General features: G+C 45.3%; 1 protein-coding gene across 2 annotated transcripts in view; it reads right to left on the reverse strand.

Moving 5' to 3' along the window:
• The window catches only part of LOC111144693 (phosphoinositide-3-kinase adaptor protein 1), a 119,326-nt gene that overhangs the window by 45,250 nt on the left and 47,194 nt on the right, over window positions 1-26,882 (reverse strand). For both annotated transcript variants that reach the window (XM_022499114.1, XM_022499113.1), the window contains exons 3-8: window positions 17,093-17,229; window positions 15,332-15,476; window positions 12,590-12,732; window positions 12,329-12,461; window positions 9,957-10,153; window positions 7,195-7,384 (exon numbers count right to left, since the gene is read on the reverse strand). In XM_022499114.1, coding sequence (XP_022354822.1) covers window positions 7,195-7,384; window positions 9,957-10,153; window positions 12,329-12,461; window positions 12,590-12,732; window positions 15,332-15,476; window positions 17,093-17,229 — 945 coding nt within the window. The remainder of the gene's footprint in view (window positions 1-7,194; window positions 7,385-9,956; window positions 10,154-12,328; window positions 12,462-12,589; window positions 12,733-15,331; window positions 15,477-17,092; window positions 17,230-26,882) is intronic.

The raw sequence follows: 26,882 nt of genomic DNA on the forward strand, positions 1-26,882 counted from the left end.
CATCACCACCTGTCCGTTAAAAATAAACTAAAAAGGCCAGAAACATGCTGGTCTAAGGAGAAAGGACAAAGTTCTTTCACTTCAGCAGAGACAGAAAGAAAAAGATACACCTATAACAAGGAGACGAAGGGGCCAAAGTCCCCGGGGAAGAGCCAGCGGCATTGTTACGCTGTACCTCATTTGGCACAATCAGAAAGGAGTGATGGCAGTCAGAAAGAACCCATGCCTGGGAAGAAAGGAGCTTGAACAGATGAGAGAAATCTTAGGCAGGCGCTTAATTAAGGAATGCGTCGAGAGCAATAATGAATTTTCAAAGAAGCCCATACAATACTCCTCAGGGGACATAAATCTAGATCATTTAGCTGCAGTGGAAACTCATCCAGATTTTGTGTTGTTAATTTAATATAAAACCCAATCAGTATCTACTATAGTAAAATGTCAGATGCCGAAAGGCCATTCTCCTGGAAAGGCTCTCAAACCCTGAAGGCAGGCCAAGAGAATTATCTTTTCACCCAGTATTTTTATAGCCAAAAAGAGCCTTAGGTCAAGAAGCAGGCTGGGAAAGCATTCGACGATGAGCTGAAACCTGGCTGGTTCCACCTGCACGCAGGGGGGATAACGTGCTTTCGTGGGCGACATCGACAAGGCCGTCCAACTTCCCCGCACCCTGACGGAGAAGTGATGGGAGGGAGAGAGACAGGGAGGGAGAGAGACAGGGAGAGGGAGCGGCGGTCACACACACCGGGGAGAGAGAGACAGAGATGGAGACAGACACAGAGAGAAGGGAAAGAGCAATCTGAAATGATGGGCTAAGGAGGCTTGGGTCACGACGCAGGAGGAGCTGGGGACGAACAGGCTAGGAGAAACAAGTCAGGAGGATGTCTTACACAGACGAGTGCCTCCGTACAGTACTCCGGGCCAGCCCACAGACCCTCCGCTGGGCAGGAATCCACCCACGACTGGAGTTCGCGGTGGGGGTGCCGGGGGGATGCGGGGGGGGGGGGGCGGGGCACCACGACTTGCTAAGTCACACACCCTCCTCCCCTCACTCTCCACGTCCGTAGCTGCCCCCTTGGGCCACCGTCGGGGTTTGCAGTTCTAGATTTAGTGTCACGGTGTTTTTGTTTCATGCCCAGCTCTCCGCTAGAAGGACAGCTCTGGGAGGCAGGGATCATGCCGGTTTGTTTACTGACCCCCCGTCACCCCGCACAGTGGCTGAAACACACGAGAGGTTTAAGAATTACTGCTGAATGAATGACTGTGCGAAGGGACAAATTAGGGAGGAACAAACACATGAATATGGACAGGGAGGTGTCCGGGCTGCAATCCAGGCAGCGGGAACAGCACGAACAGATGAGAGGAGACCGGGAAGGAGAGGACAGCCTGGGGGAGCGGCTCCCGACCGAGACGTCCCGCGCTCAGGCCGTCTACTAGGTGTCTCGCCACCACCTTTCAGGAAAGTCTTTGCGCTGGAATGTCAGCAAAACCACTCCACCCCAAAGAACCCAAGAGGACTTTCTGTTTTCCAGCACTCTCGCACATCACTGTGGACGATGCAGGCTTCCTAACTGAGGTGGGAGCTGGTAACCAGAGAAGCACGTCCAGAACCAGAGTGCGAAGCCATCTGCTTGCCGTGCCCCCGGGAGAGCGTGACCCATGGCTCTCCAGGTCCAGAGGGGAGCAGGGTCACTGCTGGTGGTGGGGATTTTATCTTATTAGCTTTTAACACAGTCAGTCCCACGTGCCTTCACCAAGCGCCTACAACCCCGACACAGTTCTCGCACACCGGGAGGAAGAGAAGCATCAGAACTCAGCCAGTGCCTTCAGCCTCCCTGTGCACCACTGGGTTGGGGTCAGCCTTCATTTCTTTTTTTTTTTTTTTTAAGATTTTTATTTTATTTTTCAGCCTTCATTTCTATTTAGCATCTGCATACGCTTACCCCTAATAAGGAGATTTATTTCTTATATAGTAAAGTTAGGAAGCTGATGGTTTAAATCTGTCTTGAACAAAAAATTCTCCAGAGAACTGGGAGTGAACTTGAAGGTCTGGTAATAAAGACCGGGAGCTACCACCTGGTGGCAGCATAGCTAAACTAAAGACAGTGAGTGTCAAGGGTGTGAGTGTGTGGGTGTGCATGCTTGTGCACGCGTGTGTGTATGCCCCCGCAAGTTCAAAGGAAGGAGAGCCTGGAGCGGAACCATAAAATCTCAGGGTCAGAAGCCAACAGCACACCCCCACCCCGCTTCATTCAACAAGGGCCGTTTCCCTCCCAACCTTCCTACTTAGTGCTTGTGGGGACCTCATTCCTACCCCTTTTCCAAAACTCAAGGCAGAAAAGAGGCAGATTTGTCCTGACACCACTGGGTAACCTCCAAAGAAGCAGTAAAGAGCTTGCCTGAAACCTGCCCTCCGTAATGCTCGTCCTGGGAACAAATGCGGGAATGAACATAGCCTACACTCCTTACTACATTTACTTTCAGCCTCTAGGGTTCAATGGTAATGAAGGTGGGACACTGATCAACATGGCTCTTGGGACATTTAGAAAGAGCTCCTAAGTGTCCCTCCCAGGGCTGGAAAATGCAGATCTTAGGAGAGCAGGCCAGGAGAGTCCTCTGTCCCTCCTGGGCAGCAGAAAGTCTTGTCCCCGGGAATGTGCAGACCCAGATTCTTGACCCAGTTCTCCCTCAGTGGGACTGGCACAAGCTACTGCATTTTGGAGCCTTAGTTTTCTTCCCTGTGAAATAGAGCTAATTCTATCCACCAAGCCCAAGGATGCTTGGACAAAATAACAGATGAGATGAAAGCAGTCTGCTTACTGGAAAGGCCTGGCAGAGCTATTACTGTGCCCGGTGGTGCTGCAAATACGTGTCTGAGATTAATCAGTTTGTCCTGCACTTTAATGAACTAGACTGCCTTCTCTCCTGGAGGGTCAAGGGTAATAAAAGGAACAGTTCCTCCCCAGGTCCAAGTTGCTGCTCCTCCTGGGCCAATAGGTAAGTGGTCCTTACCAAGATTAAACCACAGAGAGAGAAACACAAACCGAATCAGGTCTAGCATCAGAAAATTCAGAGTTTATATGATCTGGCAAATGAAAAATTCAGTGAGCTTCTCTTCCCCAGCCACAAAGCAGCCAAATTCTATAGCCTGCCTATTGGTGGCCTCCTTCTAGCTCCAGGGCAAGCAGAACCCCCTACCCCCTGTAACTTTACATGTCACCAACAGCCACAAACCAGGCTCTCTTCCTAGTCCCCCGCTGCCCTGGGGAGAGCTGGAGAGGTTCACTGCCCTTGCTGTGGCTGCCTTTAGCAAAACCCGCAGCTTCCATGGGGCTGGAGCGTCCAGGGGGATAACAAGTGTTAAGCCTCTGTGTCAACACGAAACAGGTAGTGAAGTGGGGCATTCTTTAACCTTTCAACTGCCCCACAGGAAGGACACAAGGCAGAAATGTTGATACACAGTCTTGGGCCTCCCAAGTAGGTACCAACTGTCCTTCAAATGTTCTTTTGTGAATGGGTCTCTGGTCCAGATTGGAAAGTATATTGGCCCTTCTCGTCACCCCAACACCTGGAAGTGGCAAGCAGCTAAAACACAGGAGATGCTCCAGAAATGTTTGTTGGAGAGACAGACAGAAGTCAAGAGCCGAGACCACCACAGGCCACTTGGTGAGCTGACCTCAGGGCCGGGGCTGTGGTGGCTAGATGACTTCTTCAGAAGAAACCAGGACTAACACTTATGGCATTTGATGGAGACTTCTGACCGAGAACAAAGAATATGGCCCTAGAGACAGAGATCTGAGCTCAAAGGTAAGCTCTGTCACTTATCCACTGTGAGACCCTGGGACTGTTGTTCAACCTCTCTGTGCCACAGTTTTCTCATTTATAAAGTGCAGGTTCATCAAAGCATTCTTATGTGGCTTAAAGGATTCAGTGAGATAGAGGATGTGGATGGGGGGATGATGCCCTCTCTCCTCACCCCGCCCCCCACCCTGGGCAGGTGGTGGCTCATCCAGGAAGAGCTTCTACCAGCATGTCCAGTCCTCCCCATCAGGTGCAGGAAGGGAGCCTCTACCGAGCTTTCCCGCATTCTCCCCACTCTCCAAGAGGCAGCCAGTTGAACTAGCAAGCACCTCACAACGACTGGACCACAGCTTCCAGGTGCTGGGGCTGCCATGTCAAGGGCCCTGCTGGTGTTAGGGTCTGCCTCTGGCCCCTGACCTGTCCACACCCCTCCACTCCAAGGCAACTTCTTGGCACCTGCTCTTCCATTCATGGGTGGGAAACTCAAGCCCACCCCCCTGCCCCATGCACCCAGAGCCCCTCCATCTTCTTCTCAGCTGAAAGCTGGCAATACTCGATCCAGACTGTTCCAGAAAGCCCTGTCAATAAAGCTGATACACTGATGGGTATTTGTCTCACCTTTCTTAAATCTGTTGAATAGCCCAGAGGGAAGGAAGCCTAAGTTTTAGGCCGTGTTTCAGAGTGCTTAGCGTTTCATAGCAAATGGTAGTGACATATAAAGAAGGTTCTTTGAGGGCCCATGGCAGATCCTCCCGCTCCAACACTGTGCATTGAAGTCCAACATTATTTAGACCAGTGGTTCTCAAGGGCAGCGGCACTGCCCTCTAGGGGAGGCTTGGAAAATCTAACAAGGGATTTTAGTTATCACCACCATGGAGGGAGGGATAGCTCAGAAGTTCCCCTTATCCTTCGGGAGGCTACATGCCAAGTCCCCCCAGCAGATGCCTGAAACCACGGATACTACCAAGCCCTACATACGCTATATTTTTTCCTATACACACATACTTATGATAAAGTTCCTAATTTATAACTAGGCACAGTAGGAGATAAATAATAACTAAGAATAAAATAGAACAACTCTAACAATATGCTGCAACAAAAGTTTTATGAAAAAACGGTTATATGAACCTAGTTTCTCTCTGTCTCAAAATATTTTACTGTACTTACCCTTCTTGTGAGACAGAAGATGATAAAATGCTTACATATGAGATAAATGGCATACCATTAAGCTAGCACTGACCTTCTGAAGATAGGTCAGAGGGAGAATCCTCGGCTTGTGGGCCAGCTGTCCACGGGAAGGTGAGACCTTAGCTAAGGGGAGACTATGTACCGGCATTTAGCAGAAGCGGGAGAGATGCAGACACTCTGCCCATGGACGGCACTGTGCTGGACTATCAAGTGTTTTGTGCCCCTCGTGACTTCTAGCCATACATATAGGTTAAAAAAAACTGCTTATAATATACATTTACATGTATACATGCATTTGTACAGATCTGTACAAATGTATATACGCATATGTATTTCTTAACTTAATATCAGTAGGTATAAAGAAAAATATGGACAAATATCCCCAACAAACCGTTAGGAGTGCTACAGTGGTTGGTTTTGGGTGGAGTCATATAGACTTTTAATAACTATTGTAACATTCCTCTTTTAAGTTTTTATAAGAATGTATTACTTTTACAATTGGAAAAACAAGTTAACCCCCCAAATGGGCAAAATTTGTTAAAACAATTTACAAGAAAAATCCTGTCCTAAAGATGTGACATTTTAGCAAATCAAAACCACAATGAGATACCACCTCACACCAGTCAGAATGGCTAAAATTAACAAGTCAGGAAATGACAGATGTTGGCGAGGATGCCGAGAAAGGGGAACCCTCCTACACTGTTGGTGGGAATGCAAGCTGGTGCAGTCACTCTGGAAAACAGCATGGAGGTTCCTCAAAAAATTGAAAATGGAGCTACTTTACGACCCAGCAGTTGCACTACTGGTTATTTACCCTAAAGATACAAATGTAGTGATCTGAAGGGGCACGTGCACCCGAATGTTTATAGCAGCAATGTCCACAATAGCCAAACTATGGAAAGAACCTAGATGTCCATCAACAGATGAATGGATAAAGAAGAGGTGGTATATATATACAATGGACTACTATGCAGCCATCAAAAGAAATGAAATCTTGCCATTTGCGATGACGTGGATGGAACTAGAGGGTAATATGCTTAGCAAAATAAGTCAGTCGGAGAAAGACAACTATCATATGATCTTCCTGACATGAGGAAGTTGAGAGGCAATGCGGGGTGTCTGGGAGGTAGGAAAAGAAAAAATGAAACAAGATGGGATAGGGAGGGAGACAAAACCATAAGAAACACTTAATCTCGCAAAACAAACTGAGGGTTGCCGGGGGGAGGGGGGTAGGAGAGGGTGGTGGGGCTATGAACATTGGGGAGGGTATGTGCTATGGTAAGTGCTGTCAAGTGTGTAAACCTGGCGATTCACAGACCTGTACCCCTGGGGCTAATAATATATTATATGTTTATAAAAAAATTTAAAAATTACTAAAAAAAAGATGTGACATTTTAGAAATAAGTTTACTATATATGAATCTATTAGAGCTAGGTAATCAAAAAAATCTGCTTATAAATTTCTGTGCCTAGAAACTAAACTGCTTCACATATAACTACAACTTGTATTTCTGCATGGTTTTAGAATGCATGGAATTTTCCAGGAATTCAATTAGTATGAAAATGGAGAGTGTGAAGAATCACTTACTACTTAAGAAAACCCAGGCACGGGTGCCAATGTCGCCGGAGGTACATGAGTCGCGGATACAGCAGACTCACGTCGGTCACTCAGCATTTGATGCCATAATGTTGGCAATGATTCTGGGTGTGGGTGCCTGCAGCTGACCATTTCATGATGTCCTCATGTGCAGGCAGTCTGAACCCTCCCTCTCCTTTAACTTGTATTTCAATCAGGGCGCATATTTGATTTCTAAATTTTCACACATAGGTAGGTTAGATTATTTATGAATGGCACATCAGGGTACCAAAGAGAACATCATGTAATGTTCGCCACAGAAAAGGGCCCATTGGGACTGACAGGGCTAAGAGCCACATGCTTCGCCCCTCAGATCCCAAGTCAATGCCTCCATCGACTCTGACCTCCAGCCCTTGCCTGCACTCTCCCGTCACTCAGCAGGCACAGCAAAGGAAGTTTGGAGAAGGAGTGTGCTTGTCACAGCCCATGATGACAGCCCTAACTTTGTGCAAAACAGGATCTTCGTCTGTCTGGGGTGGAGCGGGGGTAAGCAGGGACTTCCCTCCTGCCGTCCACGAGAATGAAGAAAGCCACGGCTCAGCAGAAGGATGGAGGCTGGGCTGTGCTACTTACAGAGGTCTTCGGTGGCAGCAGGCACAAAGGCAGCCATGGACTCATAGAGCTCCTCGTCGCAGCCGGGGTTGAGGGAACATTTCATGAGCAGGTCTGTGGAGAGGTGGGCCATGGACTCGTACACGGCATCAGCCTCCTCCCCTTGCATCAGTTCCTCTTTGATGTGACTCTTCAGCATGTCCACAGTTTCCTGAAAGAGAAGACGGGACTCACAGGCACCCGGAGACACTCTGGCCTTCTGGGAAGAGGGAGGCCTTCGGTGCACTTGGGACCGGCAAAGAGGAAACGTTCACACGGGTCAGCGTTCAGCTGTCCCACCAGCCCTCAAGCTCCTGGGGGCCAGGCTCCAACTCTGTTTGTCTTGTGTGCTTTGTTTTAATCTTCATGTCTCCTCCCAATGCTAAACACAGAGTCCTGCACACAAGAGACAGGCATTAAATGTCCGAGGAGCTGAGGGTACAAATTAAAGGCTTCCTCAAGACCACCTACTAAGGGTCAGGTGCGATACCAGGTGTTTGCCTCTACGTTACCTCATGTCATTCTTTCCACAGCTGCCTGAGAAAGTTGCGCCGATATTCCCCAGTTCACACATGAGAAAAACCACAGCTCAGAAAAATCTAGCACCTTACTTAAGGGCGTGCAGTCCTGCCTTCTGACCTTTCTACTACACCCTGGTTCCTCCAAAGGAAATCAATGATCTCCAAGGCGGTAACCCTTACTGACCAACAACACAGATATCCAAATGAAATGGGAGCTGCTAAGTTGTCCTTGCCCTGATAAGTAGTCAGGTGGCCCTCAGAAGCTCACTCCCTAGTCCCCGTTCCTTCCAGCAGGCCGCTGCCAAGTGCTTGCCGTGGTTTCATACAGTGTGTCCAGAGGAGAGACAGCCTTAGCTGAAAGGCCCTGCAGTCAGACAGACCGCCCCGTCCTTCTGCCTCCCTGTGGTGGCAAAGGCAGAAAGCTGGCTTCTCTGAAACTCTGCACAACTTTTCCTGGTAAGAAATTTTGGTGTTTCACAACCTTATTTCAGCATCGACCCACAAAAATCCTCATTTTCATCACACCACCTCGAGGGAGCTCATCTGCTGTTGACACAACCTGCTGGTTTCTTGATGCAACTGAAGGACTGGCCCAGGTGACGGCTATGAGGTGTTGGGAGACTCAAGGTCTGGCATTTGGTTTCAATGTGGTGGAAAGAGGAAACGGGACAGTCCTTAGAGGTCAGAAAAACATGCAGGGACCTTTTGGTAGCAATGCGGAAGATGCATTGGCTGAAGGTGATTACGGCTAGAGAGCTAAGAAGGTAGGAGAAACGGGAACCCGATTAATTTCAGTGCAAACTGAAAAGGCATCGTTCCACTTCCCTGTTACGTAGAATAAAAGAACAAGCCCCAGAACTGACATCAAACTAGGTTCCTGTCCCATCTCCATCCTTGCTAGAGTGCAACCCGGGCACAATTATTCTGCCTTCCTAATTTAAGCCCCATCTTCTCCTTGTTTGTTAAAGACAGACAAGAATACTGTCAACTTCCAAGGGCTGCAGTGAGCATGAAGTGAAACATGGCATTTGCCAATCAAATAGATTCGATAACTAGGAGTCATGACTGTGAACACAGTATGTCCCCAATAAAAACTACTGGCGTGGAAATGATGCGCTGCATTTTATACATTTGTGATTTCAAAGTAAAGCAGAATAAATACTCCTGGATGGTGAGTACTTTTTAGCCTCATTTATGTCAAAGGTGCCCAAAACGACACGCAGGCTATTCTACTTGTTCAACACACTTATTCACCCCCAAACTGTGGGGAGCCCCCCTCCATGCCTTAGCAAGTCGCTGCCTTGCGGACTGTGAAATAACAGCACGGAATTAAGTTTCTGGGGAGGTGTAGGCTCACTCCTTTATGGAGATAGAGAGCAAGACTGGATTGTCTTTATGGTTCCTTTGAGGTCTCAGCCCCACACAAGAGAACGAGAGTCCCCACTGTGACTTGTGAAGATGAAGGAAAACCAGAAAAGGGGAGAGTCAAGAAGGACGGGGGTCTCCAAGAGAAGAGAAGTGATACTGGGGCATGGAGCAAAGACTAGACAGTGGATGAGAACTCGAAGATGTTCCCAGAAGTCGATGATCAAGGAGGATCTGGAGGTCCAAAACCAGGTGAGCTAAGAAACAGGGCATATCTCTCTTGGGATCAGCAGAGGCTCAGAAAGAGAGACAGGCCATTAGCACAACAGGGGACCTCCCAGCTGGCCTCTGGGAAGCCTCAAGTGCAGAGCTTCATTGTGGTCTCTGCTGAGAACCAATCCTAACAGTTCACCTGGACCTGATGGCGGCAAGGCAGCTGGGAGCATCCCACCAAAGTCCCTTGAGGATGGGGTGGGGCTGGGGAAGAGGGATCAGCATCAACCTGCAGCAGATTCAGTCTTTAAACGTCTCTGTAAATCTCTCTGAGTGGACCTCAGTGCTTCACATCCATTATTTCCTTTTATCCTGAAAACCACCCTATGAGAAGAACTAGCATTACCCTCCTTCTGCCCTTTAGAAAACTAAAAGAGAGAGGGTACATGATATGTCCAAAGTCACATGGCTGACAAATGTTGGCACAGGAATGTGGACTTAGGTCCATGGGACTCCAGGGAGCATCTCTTAAGCCCATACAAACTGGCCCTACCAGAGAAGAGGCACGTATCTCTACTGAACAGGTAGGCCCTAGGACCACAGAGTCCATTTCCATTCCTGGGGCCTCTCCCACCTTGACCTTACCACATACTCATCGATGAACTGCCGCAGATCCCTGAAGCCGTGTTTCTCAGCAATGGTGTTGGGATAGTGGCCATGCTTGTTGGCCACACTGTATGCCTGTAGGGCTCCCGGGCAGGTGAGCAACAAGGCAGTGAGGTTCTTGAGCCCATACTTCGCAGCAAAATGCAACAAGGTGGGCAACTCTTCATCCCTCTGATCTGAAAATTGTTCAGGAAGACAATGAACAAATAAGAATGAAGGCATGGGCACCCTTGTTCATGGAGACAAAGCTGGCAAGCCTACCATGGCATCCAGCAGGCACTCAATCATTACTTCTGGGTTGATTGACCTAACATCTGACAGTTTCCTTTGAGGCACAGCTGAAGATTCTGCCCTCGGATGATGGAAGAAATGATATGTTAATTAATTAGCAAATCTAATAATTAATAATCTACCTTTTTTCTCTAAAAGGATCAAAGAATCCTGAAAAATAATACTAATTCAAAATATGCTGATTTTCTAAAAGCTTAGGTAGCAGCCACAAAGTACAACAGGAATGATGTCTTGACCTTCTCTGCAAATGTCACAGCATTTTAACACAATTGCTTTGTGCTGATTTAAAAAAATTAAGTCCATCTTCTTAGCTCTTATTCCAAATTTCATAGTATGCCCAGTCATCCTAGTATGTTAATTAGCCTTTCCGTGGCCCTTAGTTTTGAACTAGAAGATATTTCCAAACTATTTCAAAAGGGCTAGGAGGATTAATAAGACGGTGGTATTCAGTGAGTTCTTTGTTTAGGACAGGTTTTGAGTGTTGGTATTAATACACCTGAACCGCAGGATGACCGTGAACCTTTTGACTCAGGGGAAACAAAGTACTTCTTCAGGTCACTGGATCCTCGTGACCTCCTCCGCATACTAATATCTGGATTTAGCAAGCTAAACTCTACCAAGAAAATAGACGTGTTTGCATTGTGGGGACAAATCATTGTTTTGTTTTCATAAAAGTTGATTTCTTTTTTTTTTTTTTTAAGATTTTTAAAAGATTTTATTTATTTATTTGACACACAGAGAAAGATCACAAGTAGGCAGAGAGGCAGGCAGAGAGAGAGGAGGAAGCAGGCTCCCCGCCAAGCAGGGAGCTCAATGCCAAACTCCATCCCAGGACCCCGGGATCATGACCCAAGCCGAAGGCAGAGGCTTTAACCCACTGAGCCACCCAGGTGCCCTAAACATTGATTTCTAAACCCAACAGTGATAGATAAACAGACAGATATATACTACTATGTACACACACACACAGATTTTTCTTAGTAAAACAAACCCAGCTTCCTATTCATCAGGATATGATCCTTGGGATGACGGTCTGAACATGTCCCCGGGACCCCACATTGGCAGGCTATAAATACTCTTCCTGAGCCCCAAGTTTAAGAATAGAGAATATCAACACTGCAGGAAGTAATGCAAGAACAGTCCACAGTATTCCACAGTAGAAAAATGGGGAGAGGCAACAAGAGAATGACCCCAGGAGAAGGACCTGAGGGTAATATAACCCTATTCTTATGGCTCTACGCTAGGGAAGGATGGGACATGGGGCAGGGGGCAACCAAGCTCCATCATGCAATGTGAAGAAAGAGCCATCTACCAGGCGTCCTGTCAGCCCACCGGGCACCATCCCCCCAAAGGAGCCGTTATCCAGCCTGTCACATGCACACAGAAGACTGCTCCTCCCTCACTAAACAAATGTTTGTTTCGAGCCTACAATTAGCCACCCAGGCACTGCCTCAGCCCTCATGGAGCTGACAGCCTGCAGAGAAGACAGACACAGCTGAGAACTAACACAGAGGATACCCGACATGCTAGGGGAGCCCACAGCACATAGACAGAACCCACCGAAGGATCAGAGAGGTCTTCCTGAGGAAGTGCTACCTAGGCCGCTGTTCGGAAATGACGAGATGTTAGCCAGGTGCACATCAACCAAGGAGGACAGGAGGAAACTAAATTCCCATAGAGTTCAGGCAGCAAGAGGCAGGGCAGAATTCTCATGAGGTGAAAGAAGTTCAGACTTCCTGTAGAGCAGAGCCCAGGGACAGCATAGAGATGAGGGCAGAAATACAGCGGGAACCTCTTGGGAAGGGCTTGCAAAAATGCTAAGGAGTCTGGACTTTATCTAGAAGGCAAATGGGAACCACAAAGGGTTTTTAGCAAGGGGCTGAAATTTTCAGATCTACAATTTAGAAGATGCTCTAGCTTGCCAGTGAAGGAACCATTCGCAAAGGATGAGCTGCAGAGTGGGAACCAAAAGGGTCCAAGCATGGGGGGATTGGATGCTGAAACCCACAAACTAGAATCACCCCACAGTTGGTTTCCTGAGGCCTGAATTTCTGACTTACTTGTCATCATATCTTCTTCTTCCAGTTGGTTAATTCCAAAGAGGTGCAGTCCACTCGCAGGGATGTTGTTCTTCAGAGACTCAGTGAGCAGTTTATCAAGGGTCTCCGTGTTGTAGGGCACAATTTTAAAGGCCTGAACACAAAAGTGAGGAAGGTCAGATTTTAAATCCAGCCATCTTCCATCCAGTAGATTCAAAGCCAAAGAACCACGAGTAGAAACTACATGTCCAGAAACTGCAGGGTTCCTTTCCACATCCTTACCTGACACATGAACTCCACGGGATTTGCTGCATTAGACAATAAATTCCCGATCTCTTCCATGTCAGTATAATAGCTGATCACAGTTTCACACACCACTAAATCCCCGGAATAGATCTTCAAGGAAACATTCCCAGAGGAGAGGACTGAAGAGAAGAAAAAAAAAAACAAAAACAAAAAAACAAAAAAACCACGAATGTGCCTAGGAAGAACAAGGGCCAGGGGAAACTATCCGTGGATTCACCTTAATGGTAAAGAAATTAACTGGGGGCTGGAAGAAAGATTTGGGAGGTAGGTGCGGGATAGAGAAGTGAGGGGAAGGGTAGAAGTAGGAAGTGAGGAGACTGGCACCTGAGAGACCCAGAGTCAGAGGAACTGTCCCCGTTGGTTTGGCAATTTCATTTTTGGAAGATTTTCATCTGTTTTGGTTGCTACAGTAGGCCCAGGACCATGACAAATAAGAAGAGTTGAGTTTAAAACACTTTCTATAGGGGCACCTGGGTGGCTCAGTGGGTTAAAGCCTCTGCCTTTGGCTCAGGTCATGGTCCCAGGGTCCTGGGATCGAGACCCGTATCAGGCTCTCTGCTCAGCGGGAAGCCTGCTTCCTCCTCCTCTCTCTCTCTCTGCCTGCCTCTTCACGTACTTGAGATCTCTGTCAAGTAAGTAAATAAATAAAATCTTTCTTAAAAAAAATAAATAAATAAATAAAATAAAACACTTTCTACAAAGGTCAGCGGTGGCCACAAGGTGGGAAAAGATCCTGGCTGGCGGAACTCAGTGCTTCCATAGCCCTGGACTGGGAGAATTGATTCACTGGCTCTGTGGCTGTCATGACTCTGTGCTCTTTAGCTCTTCTCCACCACAGGAAGGGGTTTTGAGGGGGAAAGAAAAATTAAAAATACACCAACCACAAAGATTCGATTCACAAAAGAGGAAATGCAACAAGTAGAGAACATGGAAAAATAGCCTCGTTAGTAATCAAAGAAATGCAAATTAAAATAATGGGCTACTCTTTCAAAAGACATCCAATTAGCAAAGATATTTAAAAATGATAATGCCTAGGGTTGGCCAAGACATAGCAAACTTGATAGATAGGAGTAGTATTTCCAAAAGCAAGGAAGCCCTGTTTTCCAGGATCCTTCAAAATGTACCACGTTTCAGGGGTTCCATCTTGAGGAAATACTCCTCAATCCATGCAAGCATAAAGATGTTTGATATATCAGAATTTAAAATAGGAAGAAGACAATAAGAAATCAGAAATGACATAAATACATAACAATGAGGAAGCGAAAAATTAAAAGATGATACTTCTTTTCAAGGGAGTATAATGCAGCTTTAAACAAGATGACTTCTAAGATACAAGTTCAACTCAAGGAACTGGTTTTATAAATTATGATACATCTATACAACGGATTAGTTTGGAACCATGAAGAATTATGTTGTAAAAGAATACTTATTAATGTGAGCAAATACTCATAGGTATCTTCCAGGTAACAAAAGTGGCCTATGAGACTATACGAAGATATGTACATAGACGCAGAAAATTTACAGAAATCACTGATTTCTTTTGGGGCATAAAGGCAATTTTCCATTTATTTTCCTTTACCTTGGCTGCATTTATTTACTTTCCTTTACTTTCTCTTTTTTCTTTTTAATTTTTTTTAAATTTTTTTTTTTAAATTTACTTGACAGACAGAGATCACAAATAGGCAGAGAGGCAGTCAGAGAGAGAGGAGGAAGCAGGCTCCCCGCCGAGCAGAGAGCCCAATGAGGGGCTCGATCCCAGGACCCTGAGATCATGACCTGAGCTGAAGGAAGAGGCTTTAACCCACTGAGCCACCCAGATGCCCCTGCATTCTTTAACTTTTCAGTATTGAGCTCACATAAGTTTTATGATAGAAAAAATATACTATAAAATGGAAAGTTACAAGGTCCATATAACAGAAAGGGGCAAGGGGCGCCTGGGTGGCTCAGTGGGTTGGGCCTCTGCCTTCGGCTCAGGTCATGGTCTCAGGTCATGGTCTCAGGGTCCTGGGATCGAGCCCCCACATCGGGAATCTCTGCTCAGTGGGGAGCCTGCTTCCCCTTCACCCTCTGCCTGCCTTTCTGTCTACTTGTGATCTCTCTCTCTCTGTTAAATAAATAAATAAAATCTTTAGGGGGGAAAAAAGCGGGGGGCAAAAGGATGCTGAGAGAATAAATATTGAAAACAACTCTGTTTTTAAAATTGTGAACGAAGGCCAAAAGACAGGGTAGTAGTGTGATGACTTTTTTTCTATTTTTCTCTAATTTCAAAAAAATATTTTTAAAGATTTTATTTATTTGAAAGAGAGAGTGAGTGAGAGACAGTGCACAAGTCAGGCTAAGGGACAGAGGTAAAGGGAGAAGCAGAGCGACTCTCCTGCTGAACAGGGAGCTGACATGGGGCTCGATCCCAGAACCCCGGGATCATGACCTGAGCTGAAGGCAGACGCTTAACCAACTGAGCCACCCGGGTAGCCCTCAAAAAATTTTAATATGTTTACTTCTTACAGATAAAAAGTTTACAATATCCATTTTTCCCCCATCGCACATGCATGTTTCTGAGACTTCCTTTTCCTTTAAATAGAATATGACAACAAAATCCAAATCTTGGCTGTCACTTTTCTCAGCTGCTGAATAAAGACAGGACAAGAAAAAGAAAGCAAGAGTGGGCCTCTTCCTGAACAGGACGCCTAATTTCCGGAGGTAGACGGGGCTACTTACTGGGAGCCTTCACAGAAACGGTGTATTCATTCTCCAGCTTGGCTTCCACCCGGATGGAGGGAGAATCCTCAGGAGAAAATTCTGCTTCTGTTGTCACCCTCTCATCCAACTTACATCTCACGATGACGTAGACAGTGGTTTCCACCTGGAACAGGAGGCCAGTCAGTGTCCCCTCCCCATCCTGGGTGCCCGGTCAGGGTGCTGGGCAGAGGTTCTCCCGACTCCCCAAGCTCCAGCGCTAGCAGGGAGGGGTCTGCAGTCCAGCTCTGGGCCCGACCACTACGGGTCCCAAAGGGACAAGTTACAAAGACCAAGAGTGAACATTTATCAAGCTTTACAGCAGTTTGATGGGAGTAATTTTATGTCTGTGGGACCTAATGTAATAATTTAAAATCCAACGGCTTGTACCTCTTTTTATTTCATTTTTATAGCATTTCTCTTTTATGGCATTTTTAAAAGCACTGGTGCATGGCAGAATTGGGAATTTTGTAGAACGAAATAAAAGGGGTCTTCACCGATAGTCTGAGAAGCACTATTCGGACATGAGCCTGACTGCTCCATGGAAAGCTGGCAGGCTGACAGCCTTGGAAGCGGTTTGAAATGCAGAATCCCAGGCCCCTCCTGGACCCACTGAACCATCAAAGTCTGAATTTTACCAAGACCCCTGGGTGACACATGGACCTTATGATGTGACAGGCGTCAGCCTGGAGGACCCCTCCTGGGGTCTGCTTCTTATACTCTTCTTGAATGGGCACAAATACCTTACTGGAGGGCAGATTTTCCCCACGCATGGAACAACCTGAATTCTACTTCACCTCGCTCGCTTGATGATTTCTTGCCAGGCCGGCCACATACAATGATCCTGTCTTACTGTGCAATCTAAACCCAGCATGTTTATGAGCTTGTAGCCACAGGAAAGCATTCTGCTGCTCTGAACTAATAATATCACACATTTTCAACAAGAAACGAAAGATAATGAAAAACTACCAGTTCTATGGTAGAATTCGCATGACAGTGGCGCATCCATTGGGCCATCACATTCAAGTCACCTGTTAACATAGGTCCCATCCTGAAAATGTTAGTCACATTACACTCTAGCTTTTATCTTAGCCCTTTTAGCAAGCAATACTGGCACGTTGCAGCCAGCGAACTTCAAGGCATTCACTCGGGGAATGGGAGTGGTCAGCTGAAGGAGAAGCAAGCTTTCAAAATGCACCCCCCACTCTCTTTCCTTCCAGACCTAGGCTGGCAGGAACAGACCCAGGCCTCTCCCTCCAGGGTTGGCATAAGTGTCTGGTAAGCTGCCACACATCTATATTTCTGATCTATGAACTTAAGTCTTAGAGGGGTGACACACACTTTCCTGAGCTCGCCTCTCTTTTTTTTTTTTTTTTTAAAGATTTTATTTATTTATTTGACAGAGAGATCACAAGTAGGCAGTGAGGCAGGCAGAGAGAGAGGGGGAAGAAGCTCGTCGCTGAGCAGAGAGCCCGATGGAGGGCTCGATCCCAGGACTCTGGGATCATGACCTGAGCCGAAAGCAGAGGCTTTAACCCACTGAGCCCCCTAGGCTCTCCTCCCTCTCTCTTATTTAAAGGAGTGAGGTGTGCTCAAGGGCCCAGGTACTGGGAATCCCAGGGCAGCTAATCTACAAGAGAATCCCTGAGGGAAGGCTAAGATTACACTCCCTTTACTGCAACAGAAGCAACCACTGAAAAGGCCGTGCACTGCCACGGATCCACCAGCCCCAGGAGCACCTACCCCACAGCGAATACGGTCCGGCTGCACCACCATCAGGTTCCCAGGTGAAGTCTGCTGTGGCAGGTTCTGCTGCTTCGAGTAGGAAGGGACCTTCTCGTCCTCAGTCTCGGTGTCGGTAACTGAATCACAGCCAGAATCTACGGGACAAAGGATATCACTGAATGGGAACACAAGGAAGGAGAACTCTTGGACATGTTCCACCCCATGAAAGCCCCAAATATTACCAAATAGGAAATGGCTCTGAATGTCAAATAAATACAAGCTGGAGGGAGTGACTCAGGAAACCATGAAAGACAACCTACTGGGAAAAAGTCAATTACCCGTTAGGGCACAAGGGTAGGGCGACAGCAAGAGGAAGACTGTGGAGAAGACCAGAAAGTCTGAAACAGGATGTTGCCCAAGGCTGGCAAGTCTAGTTTCAACCAGTAGGTTTCTGGAAGGTTTACCTCCAGGCTTCCTGCACTGCTGGCTTTGGTGGCTGCGAGGGAAGAAGGCCCCTTCTCCTCAGGTGGGGTCAAGCACGGGCTGTCCACTAAAGGTCATCTTTTGAACATCAAGTAAAACCTGTGCTGTCCAGGAAGCCATTATTCCTTGGGGTCATGGCTAGGCCATGGAGCCACTTTATAGCAACCGTGAAAAGCAATCATTCTCAACAAATCTTGGATCAAAGTAACTGGGTTCCAGATTGGTACCCTAGCCAACACCTATACTATGCACGGGTTCAGAGCAAGTGAAGGGGGTGGGCAGATGTGTGGGGCATGGCACAGAATAAGATGATGCTGAGGTAATGTAAGTGGAAACTACCAGAACTCTGAGGCAGGGGCTCTTAACTAGGGTTCATCAATTGATAGGCTGTGTGCAAGATTCTGTGTGTGTGTGTGCACGTGCACATGCTTGTCTATACTTCTCTGGAGATAGTCCAAAGATTTCATCAGATCTCCCAAGAAGGACAAAATGGTTAAGAATCATTAAGGGAAGGAAGGTTCATCCAGTTCCTTTCTTGGGCTGCCTCTTCTTCACTCCTAAACCACTTACAGATCCAGCCAAACATGTCAGGCACTGAGGGGACTGAAGATGAATGAGACATCAAGCCTGCCTTTGAAAAGTCCACAATCTAAAAGGGCAGGTCTAGTGAGAGGCAGGGGTTCTCTTGGCTGATTCCTGCAGGCTGGACTCCCAGGGAAGGAGGTGGCCTCTGGCAGAGCCCACAGCACTCAGTCCTAGTAAAATGCTGGTGTGGTGCCTCAGGCCCCCAGAAAGCTGCACCCACAGGCTTGCAGACTAGACCTCAGGTCATAACAGGGGACAGGCCATGCTCCCATGACCATGAAGGCTTTGGTGGGGGAGCTGGGCTGAGGGGGCAAGGCACCATCATGTCTTACTGCTGTAACTGTGAGGCAAGGACCTCCAGGACCTGCTCAGGCTGGGGAGAGGACCCAGAGCTCCCAGATATGCAGCTTAAAAACCCCACAGCCTGAGACAGTGGTCTCATTCTAGAGCCTGACATCTGTACTGACAGTTGCCTCTGCATGGCCCCAGACTGTGATGGGTGGGAGGCACACTCCTACTGCTCTTCCCGTCTCTGGGATTCCCCCATGACTCACTATTCCACAAGGCCTGGCAGAAGCAACCAGGTCTCTGACCTTGCTTGTACAACAGGAATCCCAGCAGAATTTAGGGCTAAGAGACAAGATCAAGAACCCTGGGAGTTCCAAGAAGGGTTGATGCTGGTTTTCATTAGGCATCAGAGCCATCAATCTGCTAGAGCTCTCCTTTCCTTTCCAGTCCTACTGACTCCTCTATCAGTGCTAATTATCCCCCTCAAAGGCTAAGTGCAGCAGCTGCCTGCCTCCCTGCTGTCCAGCCATGTTAACAGAGGCGGCCATTTTCTCCTTCTCTGCTGCCTTCTCTCCTTGATGCACCACTCCTACAACTGCCAGGACCCATCCCCACGGACAGAGCTGTACATGCCACCCAAGCAACAACCACCCAGTGAGGAAGACTGTTTAGGAAAGAGCCAAAAAGATCAGTGATAATTAGCATTCTTCTTCTGAATATAATATCACATCAAGCTTTAATATTTTCTTATTAGATGCCTGAACCATCCCATTTTTTTTTCCATTTCTGAGGTTCTTCCTGGATAAGAAAATTACCTCATTGACTTAAAACACCCCATCAGTTACTTAAAACTGCACGAAGTTCCCTGGAATTCCCCCAGAATTGTTTAGACACTACCCTGAATGGTCCAGTGCTAGGCATCAACTTTTGCCAATTCCCTATTCTAAGTTATTTTACAGGTATAAGCTCCTTGGAACAGACCCATTGTACAGTCTTCCACTGCTTCAAAAAAGAAAAACTCTTCATTTCTCCCAAATTACTGATCTATTATTAGTTAGCTTGCCAAAGAGTCAAAGCTCTAATAAATATATTGAGGAAAGAATAGAGAAAATATAAGTGAACCAATGAGAAAGACATGACAGTGACATATAAGGAGAAGAATTTTAGAAACATACTGATGTGAAAACTTTATGCTATGAATTTTTAAAATTTCAATACAATTTTTATAGAAAAATATGAATTACCAAAACTATCTCAAAACAAGCAAAAAATCTGACAAAATCAATAATCATGGAAGAAAAACTTTCTCAGTTTTCAAATAAAATTCAGAGCATAAGCCACATACCTCTCTTCTTGCACTGCATTTTTAATTATATTTGCAACAATGTTCTTCTTTATAATAACCAATTTTCCTATCTAGGAAAATTCCATTTATATAGGTTTTATGCCTCTTACTAATATTCAAGAAACAATAAAGTTTAATCCCATTTTATATTACGTTTATAAAAAATTAAACAGCAATTCAATACAATGGATAACCCCCAAATCAAGCTTTAGTCTCATAAAAACTTAATATGTGATAAAGAAAGCATTAGAAATCAGTGTAGAATAAAGAAAATTGTTGGTGAGAAGAATAAATGACTCAGCAGATGGTACTGGAAAAATTTAGCTATTTGGGGTGGGGGTGAAGGGACAGAAGGACTATTTAGATGCTTCCTAATTCTCATATACTCCAAAATAAAGCTTTGATTTAAAGTGAAAAATAAACTAAAGTGAAAAATAAAACAGATCTTAAAAATTAAAAAGATGAAAAAAAATTAAAAATTAAAAAGATGAGGGGCATCTGGGTAGCTCAGTCGATCAGGCAGCTGCCTTTAGCTCAGGTCATGATCCTGGGGTCCTGGGATGGAGCCCCATAGGGCTCCCTGCTCAGAGGGGCACCTGCTTCTCCCTCTGCCTCTGTTCTTCGCCCTGCTCATATTCTCTCACTCTTTCTCTCTCTCTCCAATAAATAAAATCCTTTAAAAAAATTAAAAACTGAAAATTTTATCATTGGTTTGGGAAAAGATTTGTTCATCTTAAACAACTAAAGAAATACAATCTAGGCAAGCAATAGGGTTGGTATGAATTTAAAACTTTAGTAAACAAAGTTTTATAAAACTAAAATCTAAATTGTATTGCTTTGGCAGCATTAGTCATAATAGCCAAGGGTGAAAACAACGCAAATGTCCCTCAGCTAATGAATGGATAGACAAAATATGGTATATTATTCAGTCATAAAAAGGAATAAAATATTGAATATTGAAAACATGATGCTGAGTGAAAGAAGCCAGCCACAAAAGACCACACATTGTGTGATTCCAAATACATAATAATGTCCATAGGAGGCAAATCTATAGAGACAAAAAGTAGATTAGTGGTTGCCTATGGCTGGGGGGCTTGGTGGGGAAGTAGGGCTTGGATAGCTAAAGGGTATGCTATTTCTTTTTGGAGGGTATGAAAATATTCTAGCATTAACAGTGGTGATAGCTGCACAAGTCTGTGAATATCCCAAAAAATCCACTGAATTGTACACTTTAAACAGGTAACTTTTTTGATGGAATGAGCACTGGGTGTGATATCCAACTGATGAATCATTGAACTCTACCTCTGAAACTATTAATGCTCATATGTCAATAGAAATTATTTTTTTGTTATTTTTTGGGGTTTTGGGGGGGTGTTTTTTTGTGTTAATAGAATTTAAATAAAATTTTGAAAAAACTGGCTAACTTGTACAACATTATGTGAATTATACCTCAATAAAGTTGTTACCAAAAAATCCAATGGCAAATCATAAACTGGTTTAAAATTTGAAATTAATATAGTCAAGGGGCTAATCTCCTTACTATACGAAGAGATCATAGAAATCTCTTTAAAAACACCAAATAAGTAGATAATTCACAGAAGAAGAAATACAAATTACCTCCCAATCTAAAAAAATAAAACATCTTCATTATCACTAATTATCATGGAAATGCACATAAAAATAACATATCGCTAGTCTACCTTTTTGAATTAGGAAATGTTTGAAGGTGAGGGAAAACAGATACTTACTCTTGTTCGATGCTGAGGGAAGTATAAACTGGTAAGACCTTTCTGGAAAGGCATGTGTCCATGTACAGAGAAAGAGAAAGTCTTTAAAATGTTTGTATCCTTTGGTATATAATTCTACTACAAATTTCTCTTAAGTAGGAAAATAAATGTTCAAAATGTAGACAAAGTTAATGAACCAAGGTGTCTACTAATTCATTCTTTGCATCTGTGAAAAGTGGAAAACAACTCCACTGTCTGATGAAAGAATACTTAAAAATATTATTTTTGGATGCCTGGGTGGCTCAGTCGGTTAAGCGTCAGCCTTCAGCTCAGGTCATGATCTCAGAGTCCTGGGATTGAGTTCTGCATCAGACTCCTTGCTCAGCATGGAATCTGCTTCTGGCTCTGCCTGCTGTTTCCCCTGCTTGTGCCCGCCCGTTCTCCCCCTCTCTCTCTCTGACAAATAAATAAAATCTTTTTACAGAATATTATTTTCAAAGAGTTTTGAAATACAAGTTTATGACATTACGTCAAGCAACACAGCAAGATATAAAATCATATATCTTCTAGTGTAGGGTATCAACTATATTAAGAGAAATGGATATAAAGGGTCAGAACAAAATCTGTGCTTGGCTTGTGCATGACCCTTCTTCCCTCCTTCCCCCATTCTTCCTTCCTTCCTACCTATCCATCTTTCATACGTTCTATGAGTTTACACAGGGAGAAAGCACCCGGATGCTGGGGGTTGGGTAAAGAGAAAGCAGCCACTGAATCTTGTGCTGAATCGTGTCACTAGCTTGGCACAAATGAGACTTACCCTAAGAGTGTGGCACTTGGCAGATACTGGTCAGTGTTCAGATGGGCCATATAAACAGTTCCTTCCAGTAGATCTATCCATTCAGTCACCTGAAATGAATTCGCTCCCAGCAGCGAATTCATTTCAGCAAGTCAGGCAGTATGCCATCCATCCTGAGGCCAACTCTGGAGGTGCTGACATACCACCACTTACCCACTACTACCTTCCAGGGAAGAGCAAACCCAAGGTTTCCTTGGAGGAAATTCTAAGCCAGACGAGAGCACCCCTGAAACCCACCTGACAGAGAGAGACAGCACCACACGTGGCCACTTCAGGATGCAGACCCCTAATGACCCTCCCCACCTTGGGGGGTAGGGCGCTGTCCTGGGACTCAAATAAGAAATGTTTGAGAGAAGGTGCTCTGAAAACCCTGAGGACCTCCCCCCCCTCACTGTGAAGTATTATTAAGACGCCAACAGTATCCTCACTGCTTTAAAATTGAACAGCATTTCCTCAACTTTTATGAGGTCCACAGGAACTCTAGAGAAATTATAGACAAAGACTTTCTTGGCGCCTCCGGCTCCCTGGAGTCTCATCTATAAAGGATTCATGTGGCAAATACTCGTTGGATTCAGAAGCAAGAGAAGTTCGTCTCTCTTTTTTTTTTTTTTTTTTAAGATTTTATTTATTTATTTGACAGACAGAGTTCAGAAGTAGGCAGAGAGTCAGGCAGAGAGAGAGAAAGGGAAGGAGGCTCCCTGTTGAGCAGACCGCCTGATGCAGGGTCAATGCCAGGACCCTGAGATCATGACCTGAGCCGAAGGCAGAGGCTTTAACCCACTGAGCCACCCAGGTGCCCTGAAAAGTTTGTCTCTTGAGAGAACTTGCCTGTTTTCTCTTATTAGACAAGAAGAGGCTAACATGTGTGTTTCACACTTTGCCTTCTCTGCCAGATAATTCAGTGACCGTTTTTCTTAACTCCTATTATACTCTCATCCAGGGCCTGGGCTTGCCTATTAGTCTTTTTAAATATTGTGTTTCATTTTGGAGTCTGCTCCAAATACTCTAGAGATTTAGGCCAGACGCGAATCCACGTTTCTCAAACTGGCATCTGCCAAAAGGCCTCAGATATCATCCTTATGAGAATTTGTGCTCAGGCTTTTCATTGAGTCCTTATGAGAATCAGTGCCTCTGAAGTAAGATGCAAAGACATTCCAGATTCTCAGGATGACCGTGTTATAATTGGGTCCTGCCACAAGACTGTGGTGCCTGCGTGTGCGTGTGTGTGTGGGGGTCAGCAGCTAGACGGTGTTGCACGGGAGGTCAGGGGCCAATGAGGGAAGAAGAGAGGCGGCAGGGCGATATGCACTGGAGGCGTCTGAGCCCCACGAACACCAGAAGGCTTCCCTGTACACTACTTCATACAGAGAAATGTGGTAGGAGATCCAAGCCCCAGCATAACCCAGGGGAGTCGCAGCAAGCTCCCTCAGTGGACAGAGCGAGCACCGCAGCCTCAAGCCACGCTCGTGGTGCTGCGGCAATAAGCCAGCCTCATCCGGCTAAAAAAGCCCGGTCCGGCTGCCTTTTATTCCTTTCACACCGACATCGGTATCTTGCTCATGTTTTGCTTTCCGAGTTGGGAAGGAACAGCAAACATAAGGAGATGAATATGTTTATACATATTTAAAAACAGCAGAATAATCTGTCAACACTAAGGGTTCGTAATTTTTATCCTTTATGAGGGTGTCTCTATATTGTCTGGGTCAACAAACTGCACATTGTGAATGCAACGCATGAGTGTGTGCCGGGACGGCCACCACGCCCCGTGGAGCCGCGCATGCTCAGTGACAATGTTGGGGGACAGACCCCTCCCTACTAATAGTAACAGTAGAAGTTACCTGTTACTGAATACTGTGGGGACTGCTTGATAGTCTTAATCTCCTTTAATACTTGCGACAACGCTGGGAGATTGGAACTATTATCTTATCCTCATTTTAGAGATGGAAACCCTGTGCCGGAAGGACGGAAGGAAGCAAGCCAGCGGGAACTGGCCCCCAGCAGTCCGGGCCCTGCTGGTTTGTGGCCGGGTCCAGGGCAGGAAGCAGCTGTCACTCGCTGTTCCTGGTGTGGGGCTCTGGTGGCCACATAAGGAGACACGACTGAGGCTTTAGCTCGCCAATGCCTGGTGGGGCTGCCTCATTCTGAGCCAAGACACCCTGGGTTAGATGTGCTGCGACCCACCACCTGGGCCAACGGGCACATGCCAAGGATGGGGTTTAAATCAAGCGACACTGAACACCCACGGAACCAGCGGGGTCCTGTGAGCTCAAGGAGCCTGACCCTAGGCTGCATTCTCTTCCCGTCCAGTTGAGTTTTCAGACCAGTAAGTTTGCTGTCTTTTTCCTGCACACTGTCTGGCAGTCAGTCAGGACCACGGCTTTTTGACAGCCTGTGGGGAGCCAGAGGATGGTGTTTGCTGGTCTTGGGAGAGTTTTTTCAGAATACACAAGCTAACTTTTCTTGTAAGTTAATGCTTACCTCCGAGAAAACTGTAAACAAGGATCATTCATTTAAACAACCACATTTGTTGAGCATTTACTATATGCCAGGACCCAGGCAAAACCCTTAACATATGTGATTCTATTCTATCACAACAAGGGATTGATATGATTCTGCCCATTTCCCAGATGAGAACACTGGGACATAGAAATTTAAGGAAGTTGGGACGCCTGGGTGACTCAGTGGGTTAAATAAAGCCTCTGCCTTCAGCTCAGATCATGATCTCAGGGTCCTAGGATCGAGTCCCTCGTCAGGCTCTCTGCTTGGCAGGGAGCCTGCTTCCTCCTTTCTCTCTGCCTGCCTCTCTGCCTACTTGTGATCTCTGTCAAATCAATAAATAAAAGCTTTAAAAAAATAAAAATAAAAATAAAGCCAAAATAAAAAGAAAGAAAGAAATTTAAGGAAGTTATCCAAATCATGCGGGTGTTTCATGTATGAAAATTTAACCCCCAAATCCATGCTTTCACGCACTCTGGTAGTGTTTTCCACACTGTGAACCATGTAACCTGCTGTGTGGGAGATGATTCCAAAGCGTACAGCAAATATTTGGTGACACTTAACTGCATGGTAGAAAGCAATCCCCTTTCATTCCTTCAACCCCACTTATTTTGAGATGAAGGCTTAGTATGGTAAAGAGCATCCCCCGAATATCTTTTTCACATGCTTTTCTTTTTCTCCCTTTGTACTATGGTGAGGACAAGGCCTCAAGCTCACAGACTTCTTTCTGTAGGTATGAGTATCCAGTAGAACTTACTGTCATTTACTATAAACCACTGTTTTGTAGTACTTAATACCACTTATAAAACTTAATAACACTGTTTGATTTTTATTGTCTTTATTTTTAAAGTTACCTTCTTTTTATACTAAGAGATAACCGGTTTTTCCACCATAGTGGCAAAGTTTCCTTTTAGAACAAATTTACTTAAATAAAAAACCATGCAATGACTCAAAGAAAATACTTTTGCTAGTATGAAGGACAAAGACTATGGTGATAGCTGTGTGACACTGCGAATGGAATTAATGTCACTGAATTGTGTACTTACAATTGGTTAAAATGACAAATATGTCACTTATATTTTGCCACATTTTAAAAACTGGTAATGTAATATACCGAAAAAATTGAATTTTACACTTTAAATGGGTGAACTGCATGGCATATGAATTATATCTCAATAAAATTGTTTTTTTTTAAAGATTTTATTTATTTATTTGACAGACAGAGATCACAAGTAGACAGAGAGGCAGGCAGAGAGAGAGAGGGAAGCAGGCTCCCTGCTGAGCAGAGAGCCCGATGTGGGACTCGATCCCAAGACCCTGAGATCATGACCTGAGCTGAAGGCAGCGGCTTAACCCACTAAGCCACCCAGGCACCCTCAATAAAATTGTTTTAAATAAATAAATAAATAAGTCTGTTGAAAAAAATAAACCAAAAACCATGTTGATGGTTCTCAAATGACCGAAGTTTGAGGAAAGCTGAATTATGCTATACAGTTTCCATTACGTTAAGCTAAATTTATTAGTGATTTTTAAAGTAAGGGAAAGTGAAGGGAGGAAGGGAAGAAGAAGGCCTATAGCATAAATATACTGAATTATTTTCTTAAAGTTTTAGGTGAAAAGGAAAAAGAAAGTGAAAAAGAAAGAAATTAAGGAGGCACATTTTTAGCAGAGACGAAACAACTTTCTGCCAACCTAGGCCCAAAAGGAATGCTCACTGGGCCCAGTCCAGTTGTGGTCAATGGGGAACATATATCCATGGGCTGGAATGAAATAGGAGAAGATCATCAGTTGCATCCAAGATTTCCAGTGCAGGTGATAAAAGAAAGAGTGAAGAAGAGTCAAAGATCTCTTAGAACAGTATAGAAATAAATAGCCAAGCAACCTAGTGGCAGGGTCCATGAAAGAAAGGGGCCATGTTCCCTCTGTATTTGCATCCCAGGTCAGGGACCCAAATTTAACCATCACACTAATGAGGCAGGAATACAGAGAGTTGCCTGAAGTCTGGAGAAATTTCCAGTGGTTTTCCCA

The sequence above is a fragment of the Enhydra lutris genome, unplaced genomic scaffold (genome assembly GCF_002288905.1).
Source record: "Enhydra lutris kenyoni isolate GAN:26980312 unplaced genomic scaffold, ASM228890v2 scaffoldscaffold12, whole genome shotgun sequence".
Lineage (NCBI taxonomy): Eukaryota > Metazoa > Chordata > Mammalia > Carnivora > Mustelidae > Enhydra > Enhydra lutris.